This window comes from Meles meles, chromosome 20 (genome assembly GCF_922984935.1).
Source record: "Meles meles chromosome 20, mMelMel3.1 paternal haplotype, whole genome shotgun sequence".
Classification (NCBI taxonomy): Eukaryota; Metazoa; Chordata; class Mammalia; order Carnivora; family Mustelidae; genus Meles; species Meles meles.
In genome coordinates, this window is record NC_060085.1 from 21920705 (window position 1) to 21943426 (window position 22722).

Below are 22722 nucleotides of genomic sequence, written 5' to 3' on the forward strand. Positions count from 1 at the left end.
ATTTCAGCTTCATTTTTGAAGGACAGTTTCACTGGCTATACTGGTTTATTCAGTTCTTGTCCCTTTTAGCAGTTTGAGTATCATGTCACTGCTTTCTGACCTCCATTATTTCTTTGGAGCCATTACCATACTATTATTCTCAAGATTTTTCTTTCAGCAGATGTAACTAGAGGTGGTTCTCCTTGTGTCTACTTGGTATTTTTAGAGTTATGGGCTACTATTTTCCAACAAATTTGAAGTTCACAGCCATTGCAAGTATTTTTCTCCTCCTTTCTTTCTCTTCTGTCCTCTGAGACTCTGAACATAAGTATACTAAGACACATGGAATGAAGGTTTGCACCGAAGTCTGCTTAGCCAAGGGTCAGCCAATGATTTAGGTGAAGACTGTCCTCAAACACCTCAAATTCATAAGGACTCACCTTCTGCTAACTGATGTGCATGTGGCTTGGGGGACACATTCAAAGTTGTAATTAATTTTCAAGTATCCCTTGTATTTTGCTTTTCATTAGGTTCTTCCATCTCGCTTGCACAGGCACAGTTTACCAGTCAGCCAAGAATGTGTGAGAGCTATGTCAGACCTACGGCTACTTTCCAGGATATTCCTCAACCTCAGCTGTAATCTTGACCAGCAAAGCTGCAAGTTTACCCCATTCACCTCTGTACTGATCACTTTTAGCTGGCAAAGACAGCCCTCAACCACATACACTACCGCCATCCTAAATGAGTACATCCCCTCTGGCAGAAAAGTGGCTGGGTTCTGTGCGGCTAGCCTTATGGTGGTAAATATTCTTGCCAATCGGGTTCCCTTCTCTTCTTTGCATATGTCATTGTGCATGAGAATTTGCTTTACATCAATTTTATTTTGTTTTCTTACCAACAGAAAGAAACGCCCTAAGCAAATGTGATGCTAAAGACTAACATAACTCTTGGAAAATCACAATCCTTGGTATGTATGTGAACTCAACTCTATAAGAAATACACCTGAAATTAATGTAACATTGTGTGTCAATAATGCTCAAAAAAGGTAGCTAGCTGTCTCATGAAAAGAATGAATAATGATAAAAGCCTTATAAGAAATGATCAAATTTCTTCTTTCCTCAGTAAAATAATGATTTTAATTATTTTGAGTAAAAAATCGATTTCACCAAGTTTAATAGAAATCATTTTTCTTTTTTTACTTTTTTTTTTTTTTTAAGAGAGAGAGCAAGAGCGAGCAGGGGGAGGGGCAGAAGAAGAGGGAGACTCTCAAACAGACTCCTCACTAAACCTGAACTAGGGCTCGATTCCACATCCTGAGAGCATGACCTGAGCCGAGGTCAAAAGTCATATGCTTAACCAATGGAGCCATCCAGGCACCCCTAAATCATTTTTCTTAAAGGGAAGCTGTTTGCTGGATTTCAAGGAAGTTCACTTTAGGGCACCTGGGTGGCTCATTCAGTTGAGCATCTGCCTGGGACTGAGTCCCACATTGGGCTCCCTGCCTAGCTGGGAGCCTTTTTCTCCTTCTGCCTGCCACTCTCCCGCTTGTTCTCGCTCACTCTGTCAAATAAATATATAAAATCTTAAAAAAAAAAAAAAACATTAGTTCACTTAGTAGTTTTCAAACATAACGACTAGTACTCAACATCCTTCCTCTTATCCATTTAAGGATTCAGCAGCTTGGTTCCTGATACATCTCTTCATGACCCTGTAACATTTTCTGAAATCATGTATACAGGTAATAAAACCAAATGGTTTCTTCTTTTCTGAAGAAATGTGATTTTTTTTTTTTTTTTAAATCATGTTATCTTCTCCCTGATGACCTCATTTAGGCAGTAACAGCACGGGAACTATTTAAAGATTTACAGCAGTTGAGGAAGCCTTAGGCCACTGCTGAGGGCAGCACTGCTTAAAAAGCTACTGAGTGCACTTGGGAGCAGGGGGGTTTTACGCTGGTCCATATCCGGTAAACTTTACTTACAAAAGAACACCAGAAATGACTTACACAAAATTCCCTGTATCCTTATTTCTTTTGCAAGCCCATCTGGGGGCAAAATAGAAAATAATATAAAGTGTATGTGTGTATATATATGCTTTGAGTGGAGGACACTGATTATACTGTGTCCATTTAGGTGGGGAAATCGAATTCAGGAAACGTTTTTTGAGTTTCTTTTCCTCTAGGTCATTTATACTCTAGATTTGAAAAGTAAAAAGAGATGTTCTTTGTAAGAAATGGTTTCGCCCCATGTTGGATCAATACCGCACAGGCCTGTTAGGCACAGAAGGACCATGAGGAGAAAGTTCTATGTGTGTCTCGGCCACACATACGCGGGTGTATGGGCTTGGGCAGTGCAGGTGCGGCCGTGGATGAGGTAGGCCCTCTCTCTAGCTTCCAGAAATTAAGGACACATTTTTGAGTACCTTCAAATGCCAAGGGGCAATTTGAATCTGGCACTGGCTCCTCTTCAAAGGAGCACCACCGGAAAACTATAAGGAAAAATACTTATAATGAAAGATAAACCTCTATGAAAATGGCTTCAAAATATGAAAAAAAAAATCTAACAACCACATCTTCCAAGAAATCCAGTAACAGTCCAACTCTACTTTGTAAACAAGTAAGCAAGCAAGCAAATAAACCAGCATGTGAAAGAAAACTGGTTAATGTAGGAAGTGTTCCACAGACAAACATTAAGCCCTTAAAGTCTGTATAAACCATCCTAAGCAAGCTCATTGGTGTTGTTAAATCTGCTACATTCTATTTCACTAAAATGTGACATTCTAGTATTTTCAGGTGTCACTACTTTTGGTCCACCAAAGTGGTCCAGGATCCAGACGTTGGTTAAACTCACCTTAGCAAATAACCAATTATGGCTTGGAAGGCCAGGTTTTCATCTCAGGGAACTGGATGAACAGTGAATGCCTGGCAAAGTCCATTTCCATCTCATTCACATTAGTAACAGTTCCTGACAGTATTATGTGAGCAGAGAGGGGACTTTGGGGATCAAATACATGCTTCCTGCAGAAGTTAGTCTATGCCAAAGACATGGTCATTGTAGCACATGGATTCTCCTAACGGTTGTCCACCAACTGTGGCAGTGGGCTCAGGCAGAAGTAGGGCACGCTGCTGCCCAGGCCCGGGGGCCCAATGCTGAGTGAGAAGACATTGACTAAGGCCTAGCCGTGCACTGCCTCCTCCGTGGAGAGTGTGGCCAGTATGCCCCAGTCACAGATGTATGTCAACGAAGTGAGCCTAGCGCTCCGCACGCTGTGGGGCTGTGGCACGGCGGTGTCCCAGTCCCGGTGGTCCTGGCTGCCCCAGCCCCATGCTGGTGCCACCAGCACCACCACTGGCTGCAGGGCCAGCAGGCTGGCCATGACAGTGACTCTACCGAGTCCAGAAACGATCAAATTTCTAATAAAAGCTCTCACTGTCAAAATATTTCTAAATTCTAGCAAGTAACTCAAAGTAACATTTTGGGGCTAATACAATGAAAATAAAAATTTCCTCCTGGTATTGTGGTTCAACCAAAATATCTCCTCTGGCCCAAGTTTGCAGGAGGAAAGCCATCCTGCTACATGACAGGGCAGAATCTTGACGCACTCACTGCTGAGAATGCTCCCCAGCTCCAGGCAGGCCCCCAGGCTTCTTCTGCCAATAGTATTTTGACCTGGGGAGCTCCACTCCTGTGAGCTAACTGACCGTTCCTGAAATACTAGGGACCACAGCTGTGTCACACAGCACTTCAATTGTTAATAGTCTGAGGACCAAACCGAGGATGACAAAAGCATTTCTATTTCAACATGTCCATTCTGAAAGAGTCAACATTCACATAGACAGGATTCATCCCCACAGCTGGCATGGAGAGCCAGAACTAGAACAGAGTATAATATTTCTTCGTATTACAAAAATGAAAAGAAACCAACCTCTTTTTTCTTCTTCTCGTTTTAGTTTATCCTCCTCTAGTTCTTTTGGCAATTTTTCCTTCTTCTCTTTCTCCACATCATTATGCAAATGCTTTGTGGTATAGCTGAGTGCTGGTGAAAGCAGGATCTCTCCGTTTTTGCAGAGTTCGTCACGGATTTTAATAAAAAACTGCTGCAGCTCTACCGCATCCTCGTAGATTTCGGAGTCTGTCCTACAAGGGCGTCAAGAGTACCCGTTGACACACAAGCTTCTTCCTTCCCACACCTTAGCTACGTGGAGGCTTCTGTAACACGCTAATGGATATAATGGTACTTCTATACAGAGGGTATCTCCTTGAAAGTTTTAGAACGTGAAGTGCTGTTTTACCTCAGCAAGCCTCATGCCCACCAGTTTTCTCTTCCTTAAGGCTCACTCCTTGTATAGCTCACGTAAAAGAAAAGGCCTCCCACAGTTTTCTGGGGGAAAAACAAGGCGCACGCATCTGATGATTCTTGCCACAGAAGGGGCTGCCACGATCAAGGACTACTCTGAGTTCCACACCCCTTATGACACTTACCTGTATCTATTCCTTGGATTAATTTTCACCTTCTCTTAATTGAGGGACCCACACATTATATAAAGTATTGACAAAAGATTTAGGCAACGTCCACTTTCTTCTCTTTGAATCTCTATCATGCTTGCCTAGGCTGATAGGCCCCAGCAAATATTTGACCCTAAATTGCAAAGTCATGAGGGCATCCATCCTGTAACGGTTACAAACCTCAGAGTCAGTGTTCATGTCAGTTTCCCAGAAATGACTCATAATGTTGGGGAACCAGCAGAGGCAACATAGTGAAAGATGGGGAAAAAATGATCTGCCACACTGAAAGCTTTTCTTTCTTTTTTTTTTTTTTTTTAAGATTTTATTTATTTGAGAGAGAGACAGTGAGAGAGAGCATGTGAGAGGGGAGAAAGTCAGAGGGAGAAGCAGACTCTCCAAGGAGCAGGGAGCCCGATGCGGGACTCGATCCCAAGACTCTGGGAACATGACCTGAGCTGAAGGCAGTCGCTCAACCGAGCCACCCAGGCGCCCCACGCTGAAAGCTTTTTAAAGACGCTTTCCTCATTTACAGAATGAGAGGAGAGGACTGGGTAAAATCAGCTTCAGAATTTAGACTAGAAGAAATTTTTTTACTATCTCTAATCCATGGTGGTCTGAGGACGGCTTAAACATAATTCCATTAACTAGGAATACCAGGGTCTGAAAAAATGATTCACAAAGTAACCACAAAGTCTTAGCAGCAGTTATGAACAAATTCTGGTTGGGGGACATGGGTAGGCGTAGCAAGCCCACTCAGCTGCCTGCTGATACCCACCACTAGAGCAACAAATGTTAGTGAAGCCTCCGGAATGCTTCTCTCCATCAGCAAAGGTGAACTGGCAAACAATCTAAAAACACTGCCAATAACAACCTAAATGAATGTTTCTGGAAAGGTTTTAAAAATCTTTTTAGGTTACAGAAATGCTAATACTTGTAGGAAAGCAATAAAAATAAAACTGGTCAAGGGAAGAAATTCCTATGATATTATTTTGATGCCTGTTTTCTGAACAGAAATGTCTTAAGACTGTTCACTTGATGTTAAAATCATTTTATAAGAGCTTATAATTTTAAGTATAAATTAAAAATGAAAATGCACCGTTGGCAAGCCCTGTTACAACGAAAGGGCAGATTTGTAATTCCATCAGGTCAGGCTGTTCAGTAACCGAAGTTCTGTATACGGCCATTAAACGTCTGACTTATCTTTCCTGTTTTGTTTCAACAAAGTAATATGAAGAATTTATTAATCTAAGAGGATGAGTGTTGCCTGCATGCAAAAGAACAAAAACTAAAGATGGAAAAAGAAAATAACTCTTATTCCCCTTAGCTGGTGGGTAATCTTTAAAAGGCAGACATCCAGCAAAATGAAATAATTAAGAGTACAGGAAGCTCTTAGTGCCTCCCTTGTCCTTGTCTTCCCAAGGGTCCCCCCTTTCTGTAAGGTAGTCAGAGAACTGAATTCAGGAATGCTGCCAGCAAACGAGGGAGGCCAGTGGCTGACTGGCATGAGTCGGTGCCGTGCTGTTACTGAATACTGCTGATGGACAGACCGCTGTCCCCTGAGGGAACTTTCAGACTCCTTCTATTTCAGGGTGTAAGGTCCTAAGTGATATTGAGTGCCAGTGGTGGAGAGGGGTGAGTGTGAAGAAGCACAAACACTGCTGGAGATCAACATAGAAATCTAGTGCCCACGGGCTTCATTAAATTCATGAACTTAGTATTTTTGAGATATCCATCTTCATTACTGGTGAAAGAGCTAGAACGACGGTTTATCACTCACTGAAATGATGCATCTCTCCCTGAGCAGCACGGGGCTATGCTTAAGTACCATAAGCAGTCATAATACGACCCTCATTCACAAAGATAAAGAACAGCTTCCCTCAGTTCTGAAAGGCTCTGGGGACAAGGGTGAAACTCATCACTGCCTCATGTAAATAAATGCACCGAAGACTCTACCTTCAAGGCTTACCTTCCAAAACAAATCATGTCAACAATGGGAGAATGAAAAGAGCTCATTTCCTAGAGATACAAATCTGCTTATTTCTTAAATCAGACAGGTCATCTATTAAAGATAAACAAAGTTGCTAATGTTGTAAGAGACAAATGTAGTTTTGGAAGACCCACAGAACTAACCCCAAGATGTAACGGGGGCGGGGCAGAAGTGGAGGAGAGGAGTGACTTTAGACTTAAGGACTATTTAAGAAAAATGAGAACAAAAATGAAGTCTAAGCTCCATGAAAGAGAATTTGTGTCTTGCCTACTCAGTATCTAGAACATGGTTAGAACTAGTAGCCACTCAATTAACATTTGTTGAATAAGTGAAAATAAAGAATGCAAATTTTGTCTGCAAGATGTCTCCCCACCTTTCTTTTCATTCATTTCTATCTCCACTGCTGAACATTAAGGACCATTTCCTAAATGTGTCACTCAAGCACCTCTCCAATATGACCCCAACTCCCCTATCTCTTGAACAGAACATATTCATTCTCTAACCCTGTGCCTTCAGTCAAACCACTCGTGTTATCTATATCCCACCCATTCTCCTTTCCCCTGATGCCTCAGGTCTTTTCAGAACTCTAGCACAGAGCTCCTATTCCACCATCTTTAACATAGCAAGTTGTTACATGTTGTCTCATGCCTGGAATTATGTTTCCCTAAGCACAGGTCCTAACCCAATTGTTGGACTTAGAGCACAGAGCACAGCCTGATCATCTACGGCTGGGCTCCATTGACTGGTGTCTTGGTGACCAGCTCTGTGGTAGGGAACAAGAGGAGCCACCTCACTTACTAGTTGTGTGACTTGAGGCAACTTACTTCTGTCTGTGCACTTCTTCAAATGCGAAGTGGGAAGATTATCACCTAGAATGGCTATTATAAGGGTTAGAGATGATCTAGATAAAGTGTTTTGCATGGTGCTTTACAAAGAGCAGATGCTTAATAGGAACGGCAAATGTTACTAATTTTTCTTTCAAGATCCAGAGCAAATGAAGGATTCATCAGACTCCCCAGCTGGAATTACTCTACACCCACTGCCTAAAAGTCTCCTTTCAACATGGTAGACTATAAGCTCCAGGTAGGTAGGGTCTGTATTTTTAGCTTTTTATACTCCCCCAAGAGACTCTCAAAGCACACAGAAGACACACTGTAACTGCTGAACTGAAATTGTTTAAAAAGCCAGTAATACCATTCTTGCGTGCCAGAGCCATAACACACATCAAAATTAAAAGGGAGTTCAAGGGCGCCTGGGTGGCTCAGTGGGTTAAGCCGCTGCCTTCGGCTCGGGTCATGATCTCAGGGTCCTGGGATCGAGTCCCGCATCGGGCTCTCTGCTCAGCGGCGAGCCTGCTTCCCTCTCTCTCTCTCTCTGCCTGCCTCTCTGCCTACTTGTGATCTCTCTCTGTCAAATAAATAAATTTAAAAAAAAAATTCTTTAAAAAAAAAATTAAAAAAATAAAAGGGAGTTCAAGTTTGATGGAAATTTAAATTTGATGGCTTCTTTTAGTACATTCAGTATCTGCAAAAGGCACTTAAAAGTGAGAAATCTCAGATATATATAAAAAAAAGAAGCCTTTTTAGGAACTAGAAATGGTGATCAAATTTAGATTGGCTAACCTCAGATCAACAACATAAGAGCTATTTTAATTTATTCAAAGCATGCTTGGATTGAACTCAAACTTTAAAAAAAATCACACTACTATTTCTAATTATAAGCATTTTATCCTTTAAAAAAACATGTTCTGTAAAAGGCTGTATTTTAAGAGTTTATGCTTTCCAACAGATCTTCAAATTTGTCCCGTATTCCTTCCCACGGGCCCAGGTCCAGATGATGTGGCGGTGTGCCTGCTTTCCCCCATAGCATGTGCTTGTGCTCTAGATGTTGTGGCCAAGTGAGAACTCAAAACAGCACCCCACCAACTATAACCATGTACGTAAGCTGAAACAGTATATCAAAGCAGTATTTTCTTTTGTTTTGCATTGAATCACAACTTCTCAAAAAGAAATAGCTTGGAAAACCTACCGATTCATCCTTCGTGCTCTTTCCAAGACTTCAAACATGTGCTCTTGAAATAAATCGAGCCGCCGGTAGCGATTATTTTCAACATTCTTTCTAATTATGTCAAAAGTAAGAGGAGGTTTGTTTGGGAAGTTGGGATCCACTGCAGGAATTTCTGCTAAGGAATCACTGTAGCATCTTCCTTCATCATCCTGATGACTCATGACTGACACAAAAAGATTGTGAATAAGTTCTTGAATCAGCAAGGTCACATTTGGGACATGAGAGTCCTCATCTCCCTCCAGGTCTCTCCGAGTTTCAAGCAGGACCTTGTGCAGGACAAGGGCATCTTTGTAGATCAAAGACTCAGGCTCATTGTAGGTACAGGCATTGTTAAACATCATGACGAAGTCCTCAACCATGGAGTCTATATCTTGGTATTTGTTGGCCATCATGTGACTTCGAATTTTTTCCATGTCCATGGGCTTTTTAATGGTCAGATAGTAGTCAGGCAGCTCAGATCTAGAGGGAAGCCTCAGAAATATGGCACTGAGGCGGCGACCCCTCTTATCAGTATAGTTCTTTACAGCTTCATAGACTTCATTTAGTTTCTGCTGCATTGGAGTCATGTATTTTGATTTTTTAGGAGAAATTCCACTCTTCCTACCTAAAAGAAGAGATTTAATGTTAAATGAATAAAATAAAGTAAATGAACCCAAATTTGTATACAGTTGGTAAAGCATAATCATAAGGGAGTGCTCCAAGTGATTTGTAAAAGAGTTTAATTAGCACGTCTCTAGTGAAGTCTATCTTATGGACAAAAAAAACTGGAAACAAATTTAAACTGTTTTCAGTAATCATATTTTTAGTGAGAGTAATAAGCACTATCATGTTAAGATAGCTGTGAGATGTAGAATAAAGCAAATGATTAGCTATGTGACATTCTAATTCCATCACCTGCAGCATCCTTGAGAACTGGGATTCTTTTAAAAAATATTTTACTTATTGATTAGAGAGAGCAAGCACGAGTGGAGGGAGGGGGAAAGGGAGAGGGAGAGGGAGAAGGAGGCTCCCTGCTGAGCAGGGAGCCCAACAAGGGGCTCAATCCCAGGACCCTGAGATCATGAATGCAGACGCTTATTGGACTGAGGCACCCAGGTGCCCCAAGAACTGAGATTTTTATCACAGGAGAAAAGGAGACCCAGATGTTAAAACAGAACACTTAATAAAATCTTGTAGATAATCTCAGTTAAGAGCATCAGTATGAACTCACAATGTATTTTGTCTTTAAATGTAATACAAACACACACAAAATTTCCTAGTTCTATCCACTGAAAATCCTGGCAACAATGACAGCAGCGGTACAACCCCATGTAGTTTGACTACATTGGCCATAATTCTGAAATACAGATTTCAAATACTAACACCAGTAGCTTCTTAGCAAATGGTTGACTCACAGCTGGCACAGGATAAGCCTCGTGCATCTTGAAACACAAGGCAGTAAAGAATCTGTCAATGTGGTCATGTTAGTAGAACACAGGGGCCAGCCTGGGACAAGAGGAGCATCAATAAGGACAACAACTGCAATGAGTTAAAACTCAGCAACATGTTTAGATTTAGTCGTTCTTCATGATATATAAAAATGAATGACAAACTGGATAAATGTTGGCAGATACTAGTAAACCAATGCATTGCTTTGGAAACTGGTAAACAAAGAGGGGTAGGAATCTATCTTTTATCCTTTCAAAAAACCCAAAACAAAATAAGACAAACAAGCAAAAATTGTACTACTGGGTAACCAAATATTGGATGAGGCAAAGTTTTTCTGTATACAGAAGTACTCCAGTTGCTAAATGAGCAAGGGATGACAAAATCAGACTGTTATTATTTTATATCTCTTTAATGAATTAATGGAGTCAGCATCAATAGCTGTTAACATGTGGGAGAACAAACAGCTGTTACCGGGCTACCCAGTGGAAGACCATTCGCCACCTCTGAAGTTGGTTTCTGTGCCAAAAGGAGGGGATGAGGATCAAATCTAATTTAAATCAAGCCTTTTACTCCAACTACCAATTTAGAGGAAATGCCACGGAGACTAGAACACATAAACCACAGCAAAGGAATGCAATTAGCAAAGCCCAGACCATGGGAAGCTGCAGTACAGCCCCAATTTCTTCAACAAATAAACTGCAAAGGAGAGAGAGAGAAAAAAAAAAAAGAAAGTTGAGAGGAGGATTTACAGATTAAAAGTAGTGTCCATCAACTGTAGTTAGATGGACCTTATTTAGCTTCTACCTCAAGCGGACATTGCTCCAAGATGTGATGCAATGTAAGTGTAGAAAACCTATTGTGTTATGAAGCAAGCATCCCTGCTGGGCTGATAATGAATCTAATCAAGCCTCTCGGGTAAATTTCCATTTTTTTAAGAAATGAGAAGAATATAGGGAAAAGTTAGCTGATATAGTAAGAAAGTGAACTGATTAATACAAAATTTGAAACTGTACAAGAAGGTGATCTGGTTTCTGAAGAGTCAGTGGCATGAGGATATAAAAGGGAGGGGCCTGTTCTAGACTATGAACAGAGGGCATAACAATCAAATGTAATATACAGAACTTAATTAGGTCCTGATGTGAAGAAACCAACTGTAAAAATACATTCGTGAGATAAGCAGTAAAATTTGAAAATGTGTCAGGTATTAGATGAAACCAAGAAACTGCTAATTTTACTAGGTATAATAATGATTCCATGGTTATTTAAGAAAATGTCTGCAAATACATAAATGCACACTGAACTATGTAGAAATGAAATGACACTGAATTTTCTTTAAAATAATTCAGAACAAAAAAGGAGAGAAAAAAGTGGATATAGGAAGTATGGCACGATCTTGAGAGATTCTGAGTAACTGGTACATACAGGACTTTGTTGTACCATTCTTCATATACATTTGAAACTTTTCATAATACAAAGTAGAGAAATGAAAAGATCAACATTACACCTTAAAATTTCCTTTTTCTGAACTTTGGAATCTCAAGAAGACACCCCCCCACACCCCCCACTGAGCACAGAGCCCAATGAAGTTTGATCCCAGGACCTTAAGATCATGACCTGAGCTGCAACCAATTCAGATGCTCAACTGACTGAACCACCCAGGTGCCCCTTAATTTTTTTAAGTAGTATCTATATCCCATGAGGGGCTTGAACTCACAACCCCAAGATCAAGAGTTGCATGCTCCACTGACTGAGGCAGTCAGGTGCCCCCTAGAATTAATTCTATTTTTAAAAGGCACTGTGTCCCTAAAAAGTAGAATAAAAGGTTTACATTTCTGCAAACCTGCATGCTTTCACAATTCCAAGGAAGGATTAAGAAATGCCTTAAGAAGAAGGAATCATCATTTAGCAATAAACCATACCCAAAACTATTACAATATTCAGTTTAGAGTCAATTCATATTAAAAAAAAGCAGGGTCTGTTTGTTTTCTCCCTTTCAGCAAATATAGTTCCAAAGAATATATGACAATACCATTATAACTTGCTTGGTACTTATTTTATTTACATATTTTAAATAAGGCAGAAACGTCTTGTTTAGCTCAATGCTATTAACTGCTTTTGTTGTCTTTTCTCTCCTCATAGTTCTAATAACATCACCATCCACAGACCACACTCAAAAGACAAAGGAGTTAACTTACAGTACAGTGGCTGAGCATCTCTAACTTCTCAAATTCTGTCTAAGATTTGCTGCTGGGATTCACTTTTAATTCCAGTACTCAGCATACAAAAAACCAAATCTGCCACTACACTCTTGCAGGCATAAGAGATAGAAAAAAAGACCTAGTCTTACTACTGAATATTTTTACAAAATGGCCACAGCATTTAGAGAGTAAACAAAACCTCTGACTTTATAATCTATTCCCCAAATACGTTCCACAATTGAACTATTTAAAATACAGAGAGCGCTTCAGAGGAGGAAAGGAAACTCCCTGCCAGAGTGAGTTCACATTCACCACTTAATGAGACATGATTTCAGTGAGTCAGTGATCTGCCCTTGACGGACTGAACTGAGTAACGAGCGTGAGGCTGCCTTACTCAGCTTGAGTTTGGGAGAAGCCACATCGTCGTCATCCGGCAGCGGGCCCAGCTCTTTCCTTTTATCCTTGAGTAACTTCTCCAGGATGTGCGCGTCGTTGTACACCTGTATTCCATAAATATGTTTAAAATTATTTTCTAAAAAATGTCCTATTGAAGTAGAACACTCATCTATAAAGAAGTTTTAAAAACACAGGTTAGCCTAGTTGGGAACTAGACATAAAGCTTGAGACCACTAGAGAGCCATCAGATTGCATCTCTGCGGGGTGGGCCTTAGCCTCAAATGGTTTGTTGTTTCAGCTTTCTAGGTGATTCTAATGTGTAGACATGAATGCTAAAGTTTAGAACTACTGCAGCAGAATCCCTGCAAGTTTTTACAGAAGTTCTAAAACATAATTACATGTGTTGCTTTCTTCACAAATCTCTCTTGCGACTGGACCCTCAAGGTAGCAGACTTAGCTCAATGGGAAATAAAAATGAAAAAGTATATGATAGTTGGACAGCAATACTTCAAACGCTGTTAAATGGGATTTAATATCAGTCTGAATTCACAATCTGGCCTCTGATCTGTGAAAAGCAACAATCCCTGGTTAGACTCTCTCTGAAGACTGAAAAAGGGTGGTAATACGTAGCCAAAAACAAAGTTAGTCACCTAATGGCCCCTACAGCTGCATCCCCCTATGACAGAAAATTAGATCACAAGTACCCTCAGTGCCTACTTTATTTTGTAATAGCAAAAGGAAAGGAAACACATGATTTTAAAGTTACTTTATTTCTGGGAGATTTTAAAGTAGATAAAGGAAACTCTAAAAGATATATACACCCTCATCCATGTTCACTGCAGCATTATTACCATAAACAAGACATGGAAGCAACCTAAGTGTCCATTCATAGATGAACGGATAAACACACACACACACACACACACACACACACACACACACACAGTATTATTTAGCCATAGATGAACGGATAAACACACACACACACACACACAGTATTATTTAGCCATAGATGAATGGATAAACACACACACACACACACACACAGAGTATTATTTAGCCATAAAAAAAGAATGAAATCTTGCCATTTGTGACAAAACGGATGGATCGTGAGGGCATTATGCTAGTTGAAATAAATCAGACAGAGAAAGACAAATCTGCATCATCTCACATACATTCTACATTCTGAAAAAACAAAAACCAAAAACAGAAAACCTAGGCTCACAGGTAGAGAGCAGATCAGTGGTTGTCAGACACAGAGGTTAGGGAATGTGTGAAATGGATGAAGGGGGTCAAAAAGCACAAACTTCTAATTATAAAATAAGTTACAAGGATATAGTGTAGAGCCTGATAACTATAGTTATTAATACTGTACTGCATATTTGAAAGTTGCTAAGAGAGTAGATCTTAAAAATTGTCATCACAAGAAAAAAAGTTTATAACTATGCAAGGTGACAGATGTTAACTAGACTTATTGGGATGACAGTGCAATACGTGTAAATATCAAGTCATTATGTTGTACACTTGAAACTATTAGTTACATGTCAATTATACGTCAATAAAAAACACAGATACAGAATATGAAACAGAAAAATATCAAAGAAGGGAGAATGTATTATAGCTACACCGATAAAGAACTGAAAATCATTTACTTAGAGGTGCCTTTCTGAGGACATCCTGATTCTTATATAATCATACCATTTTGTGGACTATCCCTAGAGAAGTGTGGCTATTGCTGGTAGTAACAATGAGCAAAGACTTTACTGTCGCTGGCTTTCATTTGGGTGCTACATGCTCTGCGTATGCTCTCTTGTTTAAATCCTACAATGGCCCTGACGCAAGTACTATCAGTATCACAAGGGCATAGACGGGGAGAATGTGGCTTGGAAGAATATAAGAAACTCACACAGGGACTGGAAGAGCAGGATTCAAATTTAGGATGTCAGCTTACAGAGAGTATGAACTTCTAACCTTTGTAATGAATGCCATTTTAACAATTAAGAAAAGACAAAGCATTAAGCTAACCACTGAGAAAAGCAACCTAAGTGAGGCCTCTAGATCCGGTCTCTCAAAATGCATTATACTACCAACACTGAAAAGAAAACGTGCCCACCCCAGGATTCCCCCATACCCTTACCTGGGAGCCCTCCTCATTGTAGTGCCTGGCATTCCGGAACATCAGCTTCATGTCTTCTATCATTCCCTCTTCCCCCGCATACTTGTCATTGCGGATGTTATGTTCAATTATTTTCAAGTCCATTGGCTCCAATATGATTTTATAATAGTCAGGATAGTCCTTTTTGGATGGTTTAACCATAAACAGATCACAAAGTCTTCTGCCTGAACCTGGCTCACGAGCTTCAAGAACAACATTGAATAAGATTTTCATTCGCTGCTTTCTTATGTTCTTTTTACTGTTGAGGGGGGAGGTAGAAAAGGGGAGAAATGAGAAGAGGTTCAGTTTTCTTCATGTAGGGATGAACACGAAATGAAAAATTAATCTTGTGGGAAGGTGCTTCATAATGATTACAATTTATTGATCACATATGCAACAAACACAGAAAACATGCTGACAGCTATAAGCAAATATAGGAGAATTTCCAAATAGTTAAAACATAATGATTCTGGCAGGAGCAGCCAATGAACACCAGACAAACCTGTTTAGAATATTTATGAAATGCAATGCTAAAAAAAGATGTTCTCTAACACCCAATGAAAATGAAATTCTGTTTTCAGTTGAAATATATTTTGTTGTTGTTGTTGTTTTTAAGAACACAGCAAAAATGGAATAAAATTACTGATTCCCTGCTGTTACTAACAGTCCTCACTTCAGAAAACTAAAACCAAACACACACAAAGAGAATGTACCATCTCTTAAGACAACCATTCTGACGCCTGCATACCCTGGTGACCGGGAACCAAAGGGAGGCTATCTGCAAGGCTAGAGTTTCTAGTCTCAGCGGGTACAAGTCTCTGCTGCATTTATATGGTCTAGATCAGTCCCTGCTTCCTCCAGCTCCATGGGCTTGATGCCAACATCCCAACCTAGCAGAAGGAATAAACACTCTGTGGTTCACCTGAGCTCCTGAATAATTTTCATCCTTGAATGTGAGTCCCTGTCTTGTTCTCCAGATTCTCCTAGTGAGCTGTGATGCTGAGCGACAGATGTGCATGGTGTGGAACAAAGTCAAGGGACCACAGATTAGAACCCGAGGCAAAGAGGAGCCCAAGAGAACAGATAGGCTGTATTAACAAATAGGAGTATTTGTTGAGGAAGCTGGCTCAGAAAGGATAAGTGACTTGCCCAAGGTGAGTTTTCCAGTGAATTATTAGAAGAGATGATCTTTCCATGATTTCTGGCACTATTGGTATATTTTCAGAACAATGATAAATTCTAGCCAGACTCAAGCCTGCAGTCTCCAGATGAATACTCAGGGAGGTAATAAAAAGAAATGATTTATGACTTAATGTCTATTCAATAAACATTTATAAGGTCGTATAATGTAGTACTTAGAGATAAATATTTTTTATCTGTTTCCTATCTTGTAAATAGAAGGAAGTTCATTTCAGAAGCAAACAATGTGGCTGAATGGGTCTCCTACGAAATGGGTCTCCTAGTCTAGTGACTCACTCTACTGCTGGATCATAAAGAGGCCAAAGGCCAGATATTTTCTCTCTGAAGTTCAAAATATTTTTTTTTAAAAAAAGAAACAAAACCCCCAAAAAGAATAATTAACAGATGAGGAAAGAAATATCTAGCTTTAAGTCAAACTTTTAAAATGTGTCAAATGCCTATCTTCCAAGCATCATGGAGCTAAGACAGCCTGAAAGTGCTCAGTTAGGAGGGAAAAAGGACTCTGGGGGCACCTGGATGGCAGAGTGGGTTAAGCCTCTGCCTTCGGCTTGGGCCATGATCTCGGGGTCCTGGGATCGAGCCCTACACTGGGCTCTCTGCTCAGTGGGGAGTCTGCTTCCACCTCTTCCTCTCTCTCTGCCTGCCTCTCTGCCTCCTTGTGATCCCTTGTCTGTCAAATAGATAAATAAAATCTTAAAAAAAAAAAAAAGAGAGAAAAAGAAAAGAAAGACCTGTTTCCTGTGCCTTCACAGGAAGTGGCTCTGGGATTATTTCCGCCATTTTCTCCTCTTAGTATTTTTGGGTCTCAATGTCAAGTAAGTAACTGTTAGGTATGTTAGAAGAAGTTTCATTCATTGCGAACTATTTCCACAAAGAGGCATCTGGGTGCAATGGTATGAGAGCAAGAGCCCTCTCAGTCCAAGACTCAGTAAAGGGATAATAGAAGGGGAACTTGGGACAGAGCTCCACATGTGGGCAGAGATTAGAATACAGATGACATTAACCTTCAGGGAGCCTCTAAAGAAAAACTTCAGAATCTGAATTTGATATCACAGAACTTGAAAACAACTAAAGGGGCGCCTGGGTGGCTCAGCTGGTTAAGTGTCTGCCTTCGGCTCAGGTCATGATCCCAGGATCCTGAGATTGAGCCCCACACGAGGCTCCCTACTCAGTGGGGAACCTGCTTCTCTCTCTTCCTCTGCCTGCTGCTCTCCTTGTGCTCTCTCTTGCCAAATAAATACATAAAATCTTAAAAAAACAAACAAACAAAAACTAAAGATGATTATGGTTTCTTCAGATCTTACTTTTGTGGGTCAAACTTCAAAATGAACTCAGCAATCCCATTCTGAACCTGTGAGCTTAAAAAACTCTCTCCAATAATCAACTCAAAATGAAATTGCTCCTCAATCCAGGAATATCATGCAGAACAATTCAAGGTTTCTTTCTGGGTCCAGGTAAGCTCTCTTCCTTTCCTGTTTCCAGTATATCACCTGCAATCATCACTGGACTTTTCTAGATGAAGCTACAAATACTCTACAAATACAAATTTGAGAGTGGGTCTAGGGCAGATTTTTTTTTTTTAAGATCTTATTTATTTGACAGAGAGACAAAGTGAGAGAGGGAACACAAGCAGAGGGAATGGGAGAAGGCGCAGACTTCCCATCGAGCAGCGAGCCCGACGCGGGGCTCAATCTGAGGACCCTGGGATCATGGCCTGAGCTGAAAGCAGACACTCAACAGAGCCACCCAGGCACCCCTCTAGCACAGATTTTTATGAGTTTTTAAAAGAGGAGGGAAAGCTTTTTTACTGAATTTTAGGGAGAACGCCAATAAAGTAAAAGGAGAGTGGGATAACTCTGAGACCAAGCAGCTTTGAATGGGACATATCCAAAATGTGAAATCTCGGGGCACCTGGGCTTCTACTCCCTATTCCATTGGGCTCCCTACTCAACGGAGAGTCTGTCTCTCCCTCTGGCCCTCCCCCTGCTTGTGCTCTCTCTCTCTCTCAAATAAATCTTAAAAAAAAAAAAAAAAAATGAAATCCAGATGCCTGGGTAGCTCAGATGGTTGTGTCTGCCTTCAGCTCAGGTTATGATCCCAGGGTCCTAGGATTGAATCCCACATTGGGCTCCTTGCTCCTTGGGGAGCCTGCTTCTCCCTTTGCTTCTGCCCTTCTCTCTCATGAATAAATAAATAAAATCTTTTTAAAAAAATGTGAAATCTGAATTTATTTAAGAGACTGAATTTATTTAGGAGACTACTCTAATAACTGAAATGTACTGTTTTAGGATTTTCATTACCAATCGTATCCTCTCCCTATTTGTATCATTCACTCTTTACCAGTCTTGTGTAACTGGTTTCTATCCTCAAAGGCAAGCAAAAGTTTTGTTGTCTGAGTCACTTACAACCTTCTCTGAACAAACCCAGTTTTGTTACTTTTTGACATCTTTCCTGATCCTTATATTGCTTTTGACACTGAGAACTACTGGCCCATTAGTTTTAATCTATCAGAAAAAACTGAGTTAAATTTCATACTCTTCTATAATAACTATATTAGCTTGGGTGGTTAGTGTATTTGCTTTATCTTTTGCCAATATGGATGCTGAACTTTATTATAGCTGTGGCTTTTGAAAGCAACTTCAAATACTTTCTGAAATGAGAAAAAAATTACAAAAAGACAAAAACCATATTCCCCTAATTTGTACTTTCTGTTTACTGTTTTCAATGTCACTTTGTTTTTCAGATACTTCTTAGAACCCCTCTATGTCTCTTATCTGTCCTCCTCTCTTAGACCACTAACTGTAAGTTGATTGTTTACTCCTTCCCATTTTGGGAAAAGTGCATTAATCTCGGACCTTGTAACTGGCATACTCATTCTTCTCTCTTTTTCTTTTTTTTAAAGATTTTATTTATTTACTTGACAGAAAGAGATCACAAGTAGGCAGAGAGGCAGGCAGAGAGAGAGAGGGAAGCAGGCCCCCTGCTGAGCAGAGAGCCCGATGCGGGACTCGATCCCAGGACCCTGAGATCATGACCTGAGCCGAAGGCAGCGGCTTAACCCACTGAGCCACCCAGGCGCTCCTCATTCTTCTCTTTTTAATCAGCACCTTTAAACACACTGCAGTAAAATGTATCTTTTTTTTTTTTTAAGATTTTATTTATTTATTTGACAGAGATCACAAGTAGGCAGAGAGGCAGGCAGAGAGAGAGGAGTAAGCAGGCTCCCCGCTGAGCAGAGTCCAATGTGGGGCTGGATCCCAAGACCCTGGGATCGTGACCTGAGCTGAAGGCAGAGGCTTTAACCCACTGAGCCACCCAGGCGCCCCTGCAGTAAAATGTATCTTAAGGGAGTTAAAAACCAGGGCTGTTTATCATTGTGTACTTATGTGGGCCACATTTAAAAGGGGACACCAATTCAAAAATAGACTTTGTTACAATAAATATGCAGTTCTAGAATTTTACAGAAGACAGGCCACGACATGTTCTGTGCTAACAAAATCATTATACTACAGCAATTCCAACAAATGGAAGTGTTTTGAGAAATGGGTGCTTTCTCTGACTCGCGCAAAGCTTAGAAGCTGGAAGAGGCTGTGTTCTGAATCAGATTTTCCAGGGCCAGCACTACCACCATCCTCCTGACTCCCAACCCAGCTTGAACCACTGCAATCACTGTCACTTTTTGCTTCTCTTAGCTTATCACCAAGTTTTAGAGGAACCTCCACAGCCCTTCTGGATCTGATCTTTCCTTTAAATTTTTTATGCCATAGTGTTAGTCTTTAACCTCATACTTTGTGGCTGACTATATTCTCAAACGTCCTTAACATTATATTTCCTCTGAAGCTATCACTTATTATTATATGTATTCACATTTGCATATATACACACAAAATTCCCATTTATGGTTATAGCTAACACTTCTTCCACGTGCCAGGGGCTGGGCTAGTAAAGCACTGTATGTGTGACCTCATTTAATCCTCAAGCTCTAAGAACCAGGTACATTTACTATCCCAACTTTGCAGTTGGAAAAACTGGAGGATTACAGGGGTCAAGCCAATACCCAAGGTCACAAAGTGAGCAATTAGAACTAAGACTTGAATCAGCTGATAATCACCAGGCTGCTTTTATGATGTCCTTCCCTTTCCCAAAAGTCAGCACTTACCATGGGCCTCTCTGGGCCTCTCTACCCTGTTATAGGCTCCCAGATCTCCCAGCATTTAACTCCCTGGTCTTAGAGTTTCAGTGGTGTCTGCTGTTAAGCTAAATAAACCCAAAGGTTCTCTCCTTTACAAGGTTTGCTACATTCACTGCATCTTCAAGTCTACAAGGAATAAAACCTTTTTTTTTTTTAATTTTTATTTATTTATTTGACAGAGAGAGAGATCACAAGTAGGTAGAGAGGCAGGCAGAGAGAGAGGAGGAAGCAGGCTCCCCGCGGAGCAGAGAGCCCGATGCGGGGCTCGATCCCAGGACCCTGAGATCATGACCTGAGCTGAAGGCAGTGGCCTAATCCACTGAGCCACCCAGGCGCCCCGGAATAAAACCTTTTAATAAGAAAAATCTTTTAATATGGGCGCCTGGGTGGCTCAGTGGGTTAAGCCGCTGCTTTCGGCTCAGGTCATGATCTCGGGGTCCTGAGATCGAGTCCCGCATCGGGCTCTCTGCTCAGCAGGGAGCCTGCTTCCCCACCTCCTCTCTCTCTGCCTGCCTCTCTATCTACTTGTGATCTCTCTCTGTCAAATAAATAAATAAAATCTTTAAAAAAAGAAAAATCTTTTAATAAATAATAAATCTTTTCTAATTACTTTCCCAGACTAGTAACAATGGACTACAAACAAAATGAAATCTCCCGAGCCTTAACGTCAACAGGAACTACTTCCAGAAAATAATCAGAGTTGCATTTATTGAGTACTAACTGCATCTAGGCCCAGTTCTAAGGGCTTTAAACACATCAACCACCCAGGTCCTCATGATGACCTTAAGTAGGTACAGTTACCAACTCTTTTTTCAGATGAAGAAACTGAAGTAAGGCTCAGATCACAGACCTAATTAGAATAACTAAGATTTGAACTTGGGGAGTTAGGTTCTAGAGCTTGGGGTTATAATACTACTCTAAATGCCCCAGATTTCTATTTCTACTACTACCCAGAGTTAGTGCCATCCACACTATGAATGATGTAAGAGAAATATAACCCATGGTCTTTTTCTTAAATTTGTGATTTAAGAACATTTTTCTTAAGGAAAATATTAGGAAGATAATGGTAACACAGTAATTTTGTAGAGTAGACTGCCTATGGGAGCAAAATGCAGATAACTTTAGAACATCTAAACCGCAAAGAAAAGCGTGATAGGGAAATCCTGTTTCCTAGAGCTTTTTGGGCAGTCATGCATGTAGTTCTATAAAACTATGCAACTGTGTACCTTGTGCAATTATTCTAAGACACTGCTCCCACACAATTTCATTTGTTTTCAACCTGCCTTGCTTCCTGGCAAGTAAGTTCCTGGCACATAGAGGTGACGCCTAAACATTTTCCTTTATGGCCTGTAACAGTGGAGTCTGGTGTTCTGTAAGCAATTGACACTCCATGAACGCCAGAAGGCTAAGGTGAAAATAAAAGCACCACACAATGAGGACTAGGACTGTAACAAGGCAACTCATAATTTGAAAATCAAAAGTGGCATGCAAAAGAATGGATGCTTTCAAAGAAATAAAACATGGGCAAGATCGGAGACTGATGAATGTATTCATGCTCGAGAGGCCCTAACCCAATGCACAGGTGCCAACCCAGGCTGACTTCACTTGGACTGTCAGCACTGGTTTTGATCCTTCTACCCCCACCCCATGTGTAAGAGACATCCCTGAAAGGGTACCAGCATCTGCCAGCCTCTGGACACTGGCGACATTGTCATATTCTCAGCCACCTTCTGTTGCACAAGCACAACCACAATGACTGGTGAGAGGGCTTGTGGCTGCTGACAAAGCTAGCAACAAATCGAGGCTTCAGAACATATCGAGGTGAACTAATCCCGAATTTATTCTACCAACTGTACTTCTCAACTATACTGCTTTCTTTACTCATAAAACAAACTGGCACCCAAATAAAAACTTATTTCACATGCTTGAGACTTCACTTTTCACCTAATCAGTACAGACCATGTCACGGAAGTTATACTTTTAAAAATACGTTTATGCATAAAAAAGGACTGCACACCTGGAGAGCCTCCTGAGACCCAACATCTCACTGTCAAGAGTGTTCCTGGGAAAGCAGAAACAAACATTACATGTAAAGAGAAACAAAACAAGCAACATTGGAGGGTCATGTATAAACCAAATATGGTTGAGAAAAAAGAGGCTTATCCAATCCAAAGGATAAAAGATATTAAGAATACTTGGAACATTTTAACAGGAAAACAGCAGGTAGATGTTTGGGCAAAGGGGTGGGGGAGAAGACTACTCCCAGATTGAAGAGAACATATATTTTTTCACTTTTTGATATTATAAAAAAATTAGGCAAAGATAAAATCATACACAGTATTGAGAAGTCAAGTGGTACTTAGAAAACCTGACCCTGACTTCACCGGACAAGCTGACTAGGCAGCTGTGTTTGCCTAAATTCCCGAAAAGTCTATTTCTCATTAGCAAAACCTCGTAACATAACGAGCTACCTCCTAAAAGGCTCGTTAACATTTCTTTCTTTGACACAGTTCAAAGCGTAGGACTCGCTTCTCTCAACCTCTTACTGTCTACTCATGCCTGTATTTAAAAACCAGGTATGTTCTTTTATTGCTTTAGCTATGATTTAAATTTGT

General features: G+C 40.5%; 1 protein-coding gene and 1 pseudogene across 14 annotated transcripts in view; both read right to left on the reverse strand.

Annotated features, from left to right (window-relative positions):
* The window catches only part of PBRM1 (polybromo 1), a 131815-nt gene that overhangs the window by 55446 nt on the left and 53647 nt on the right, over window positions 1–22722 (reverse strand). For 8 of the 14 annotated variants that reach the window (XM_045991658.1, XM_045991656.1, XM_045991665.1 and 5 more), the window contains 5 exons: window positions 22125–22169; window positions 14698–14974; window positions 12559–12664; window positions 8500–9142; window positions 3904–4115 (listed from right to left, as the gene is read on the reverse strand). In XM_045991658.1, the coding sequence (XP_045847614.1) occupies window positions 3904–4115; window positions 8500–9142; window positions 12559–12664; window positions 14698–14974; window positions 22125–22169 (1283 nt within the window). The remainder of the gene's footprint in view (window positions 1–3903; window positions 4116–8499; window positions 9143–12558; window positions 12665–14697; window positions 14975–22124; window positions 22170–22722) is intronic. The other 6 variants (XM_045991669.1, XM_045991668.1, XM_045991664.1 and 3 more) reach the window with 1 other exon arrangement.
* Window positions 2697–3547, reverse strand: LOC123932741 (annotated as a pseudogene).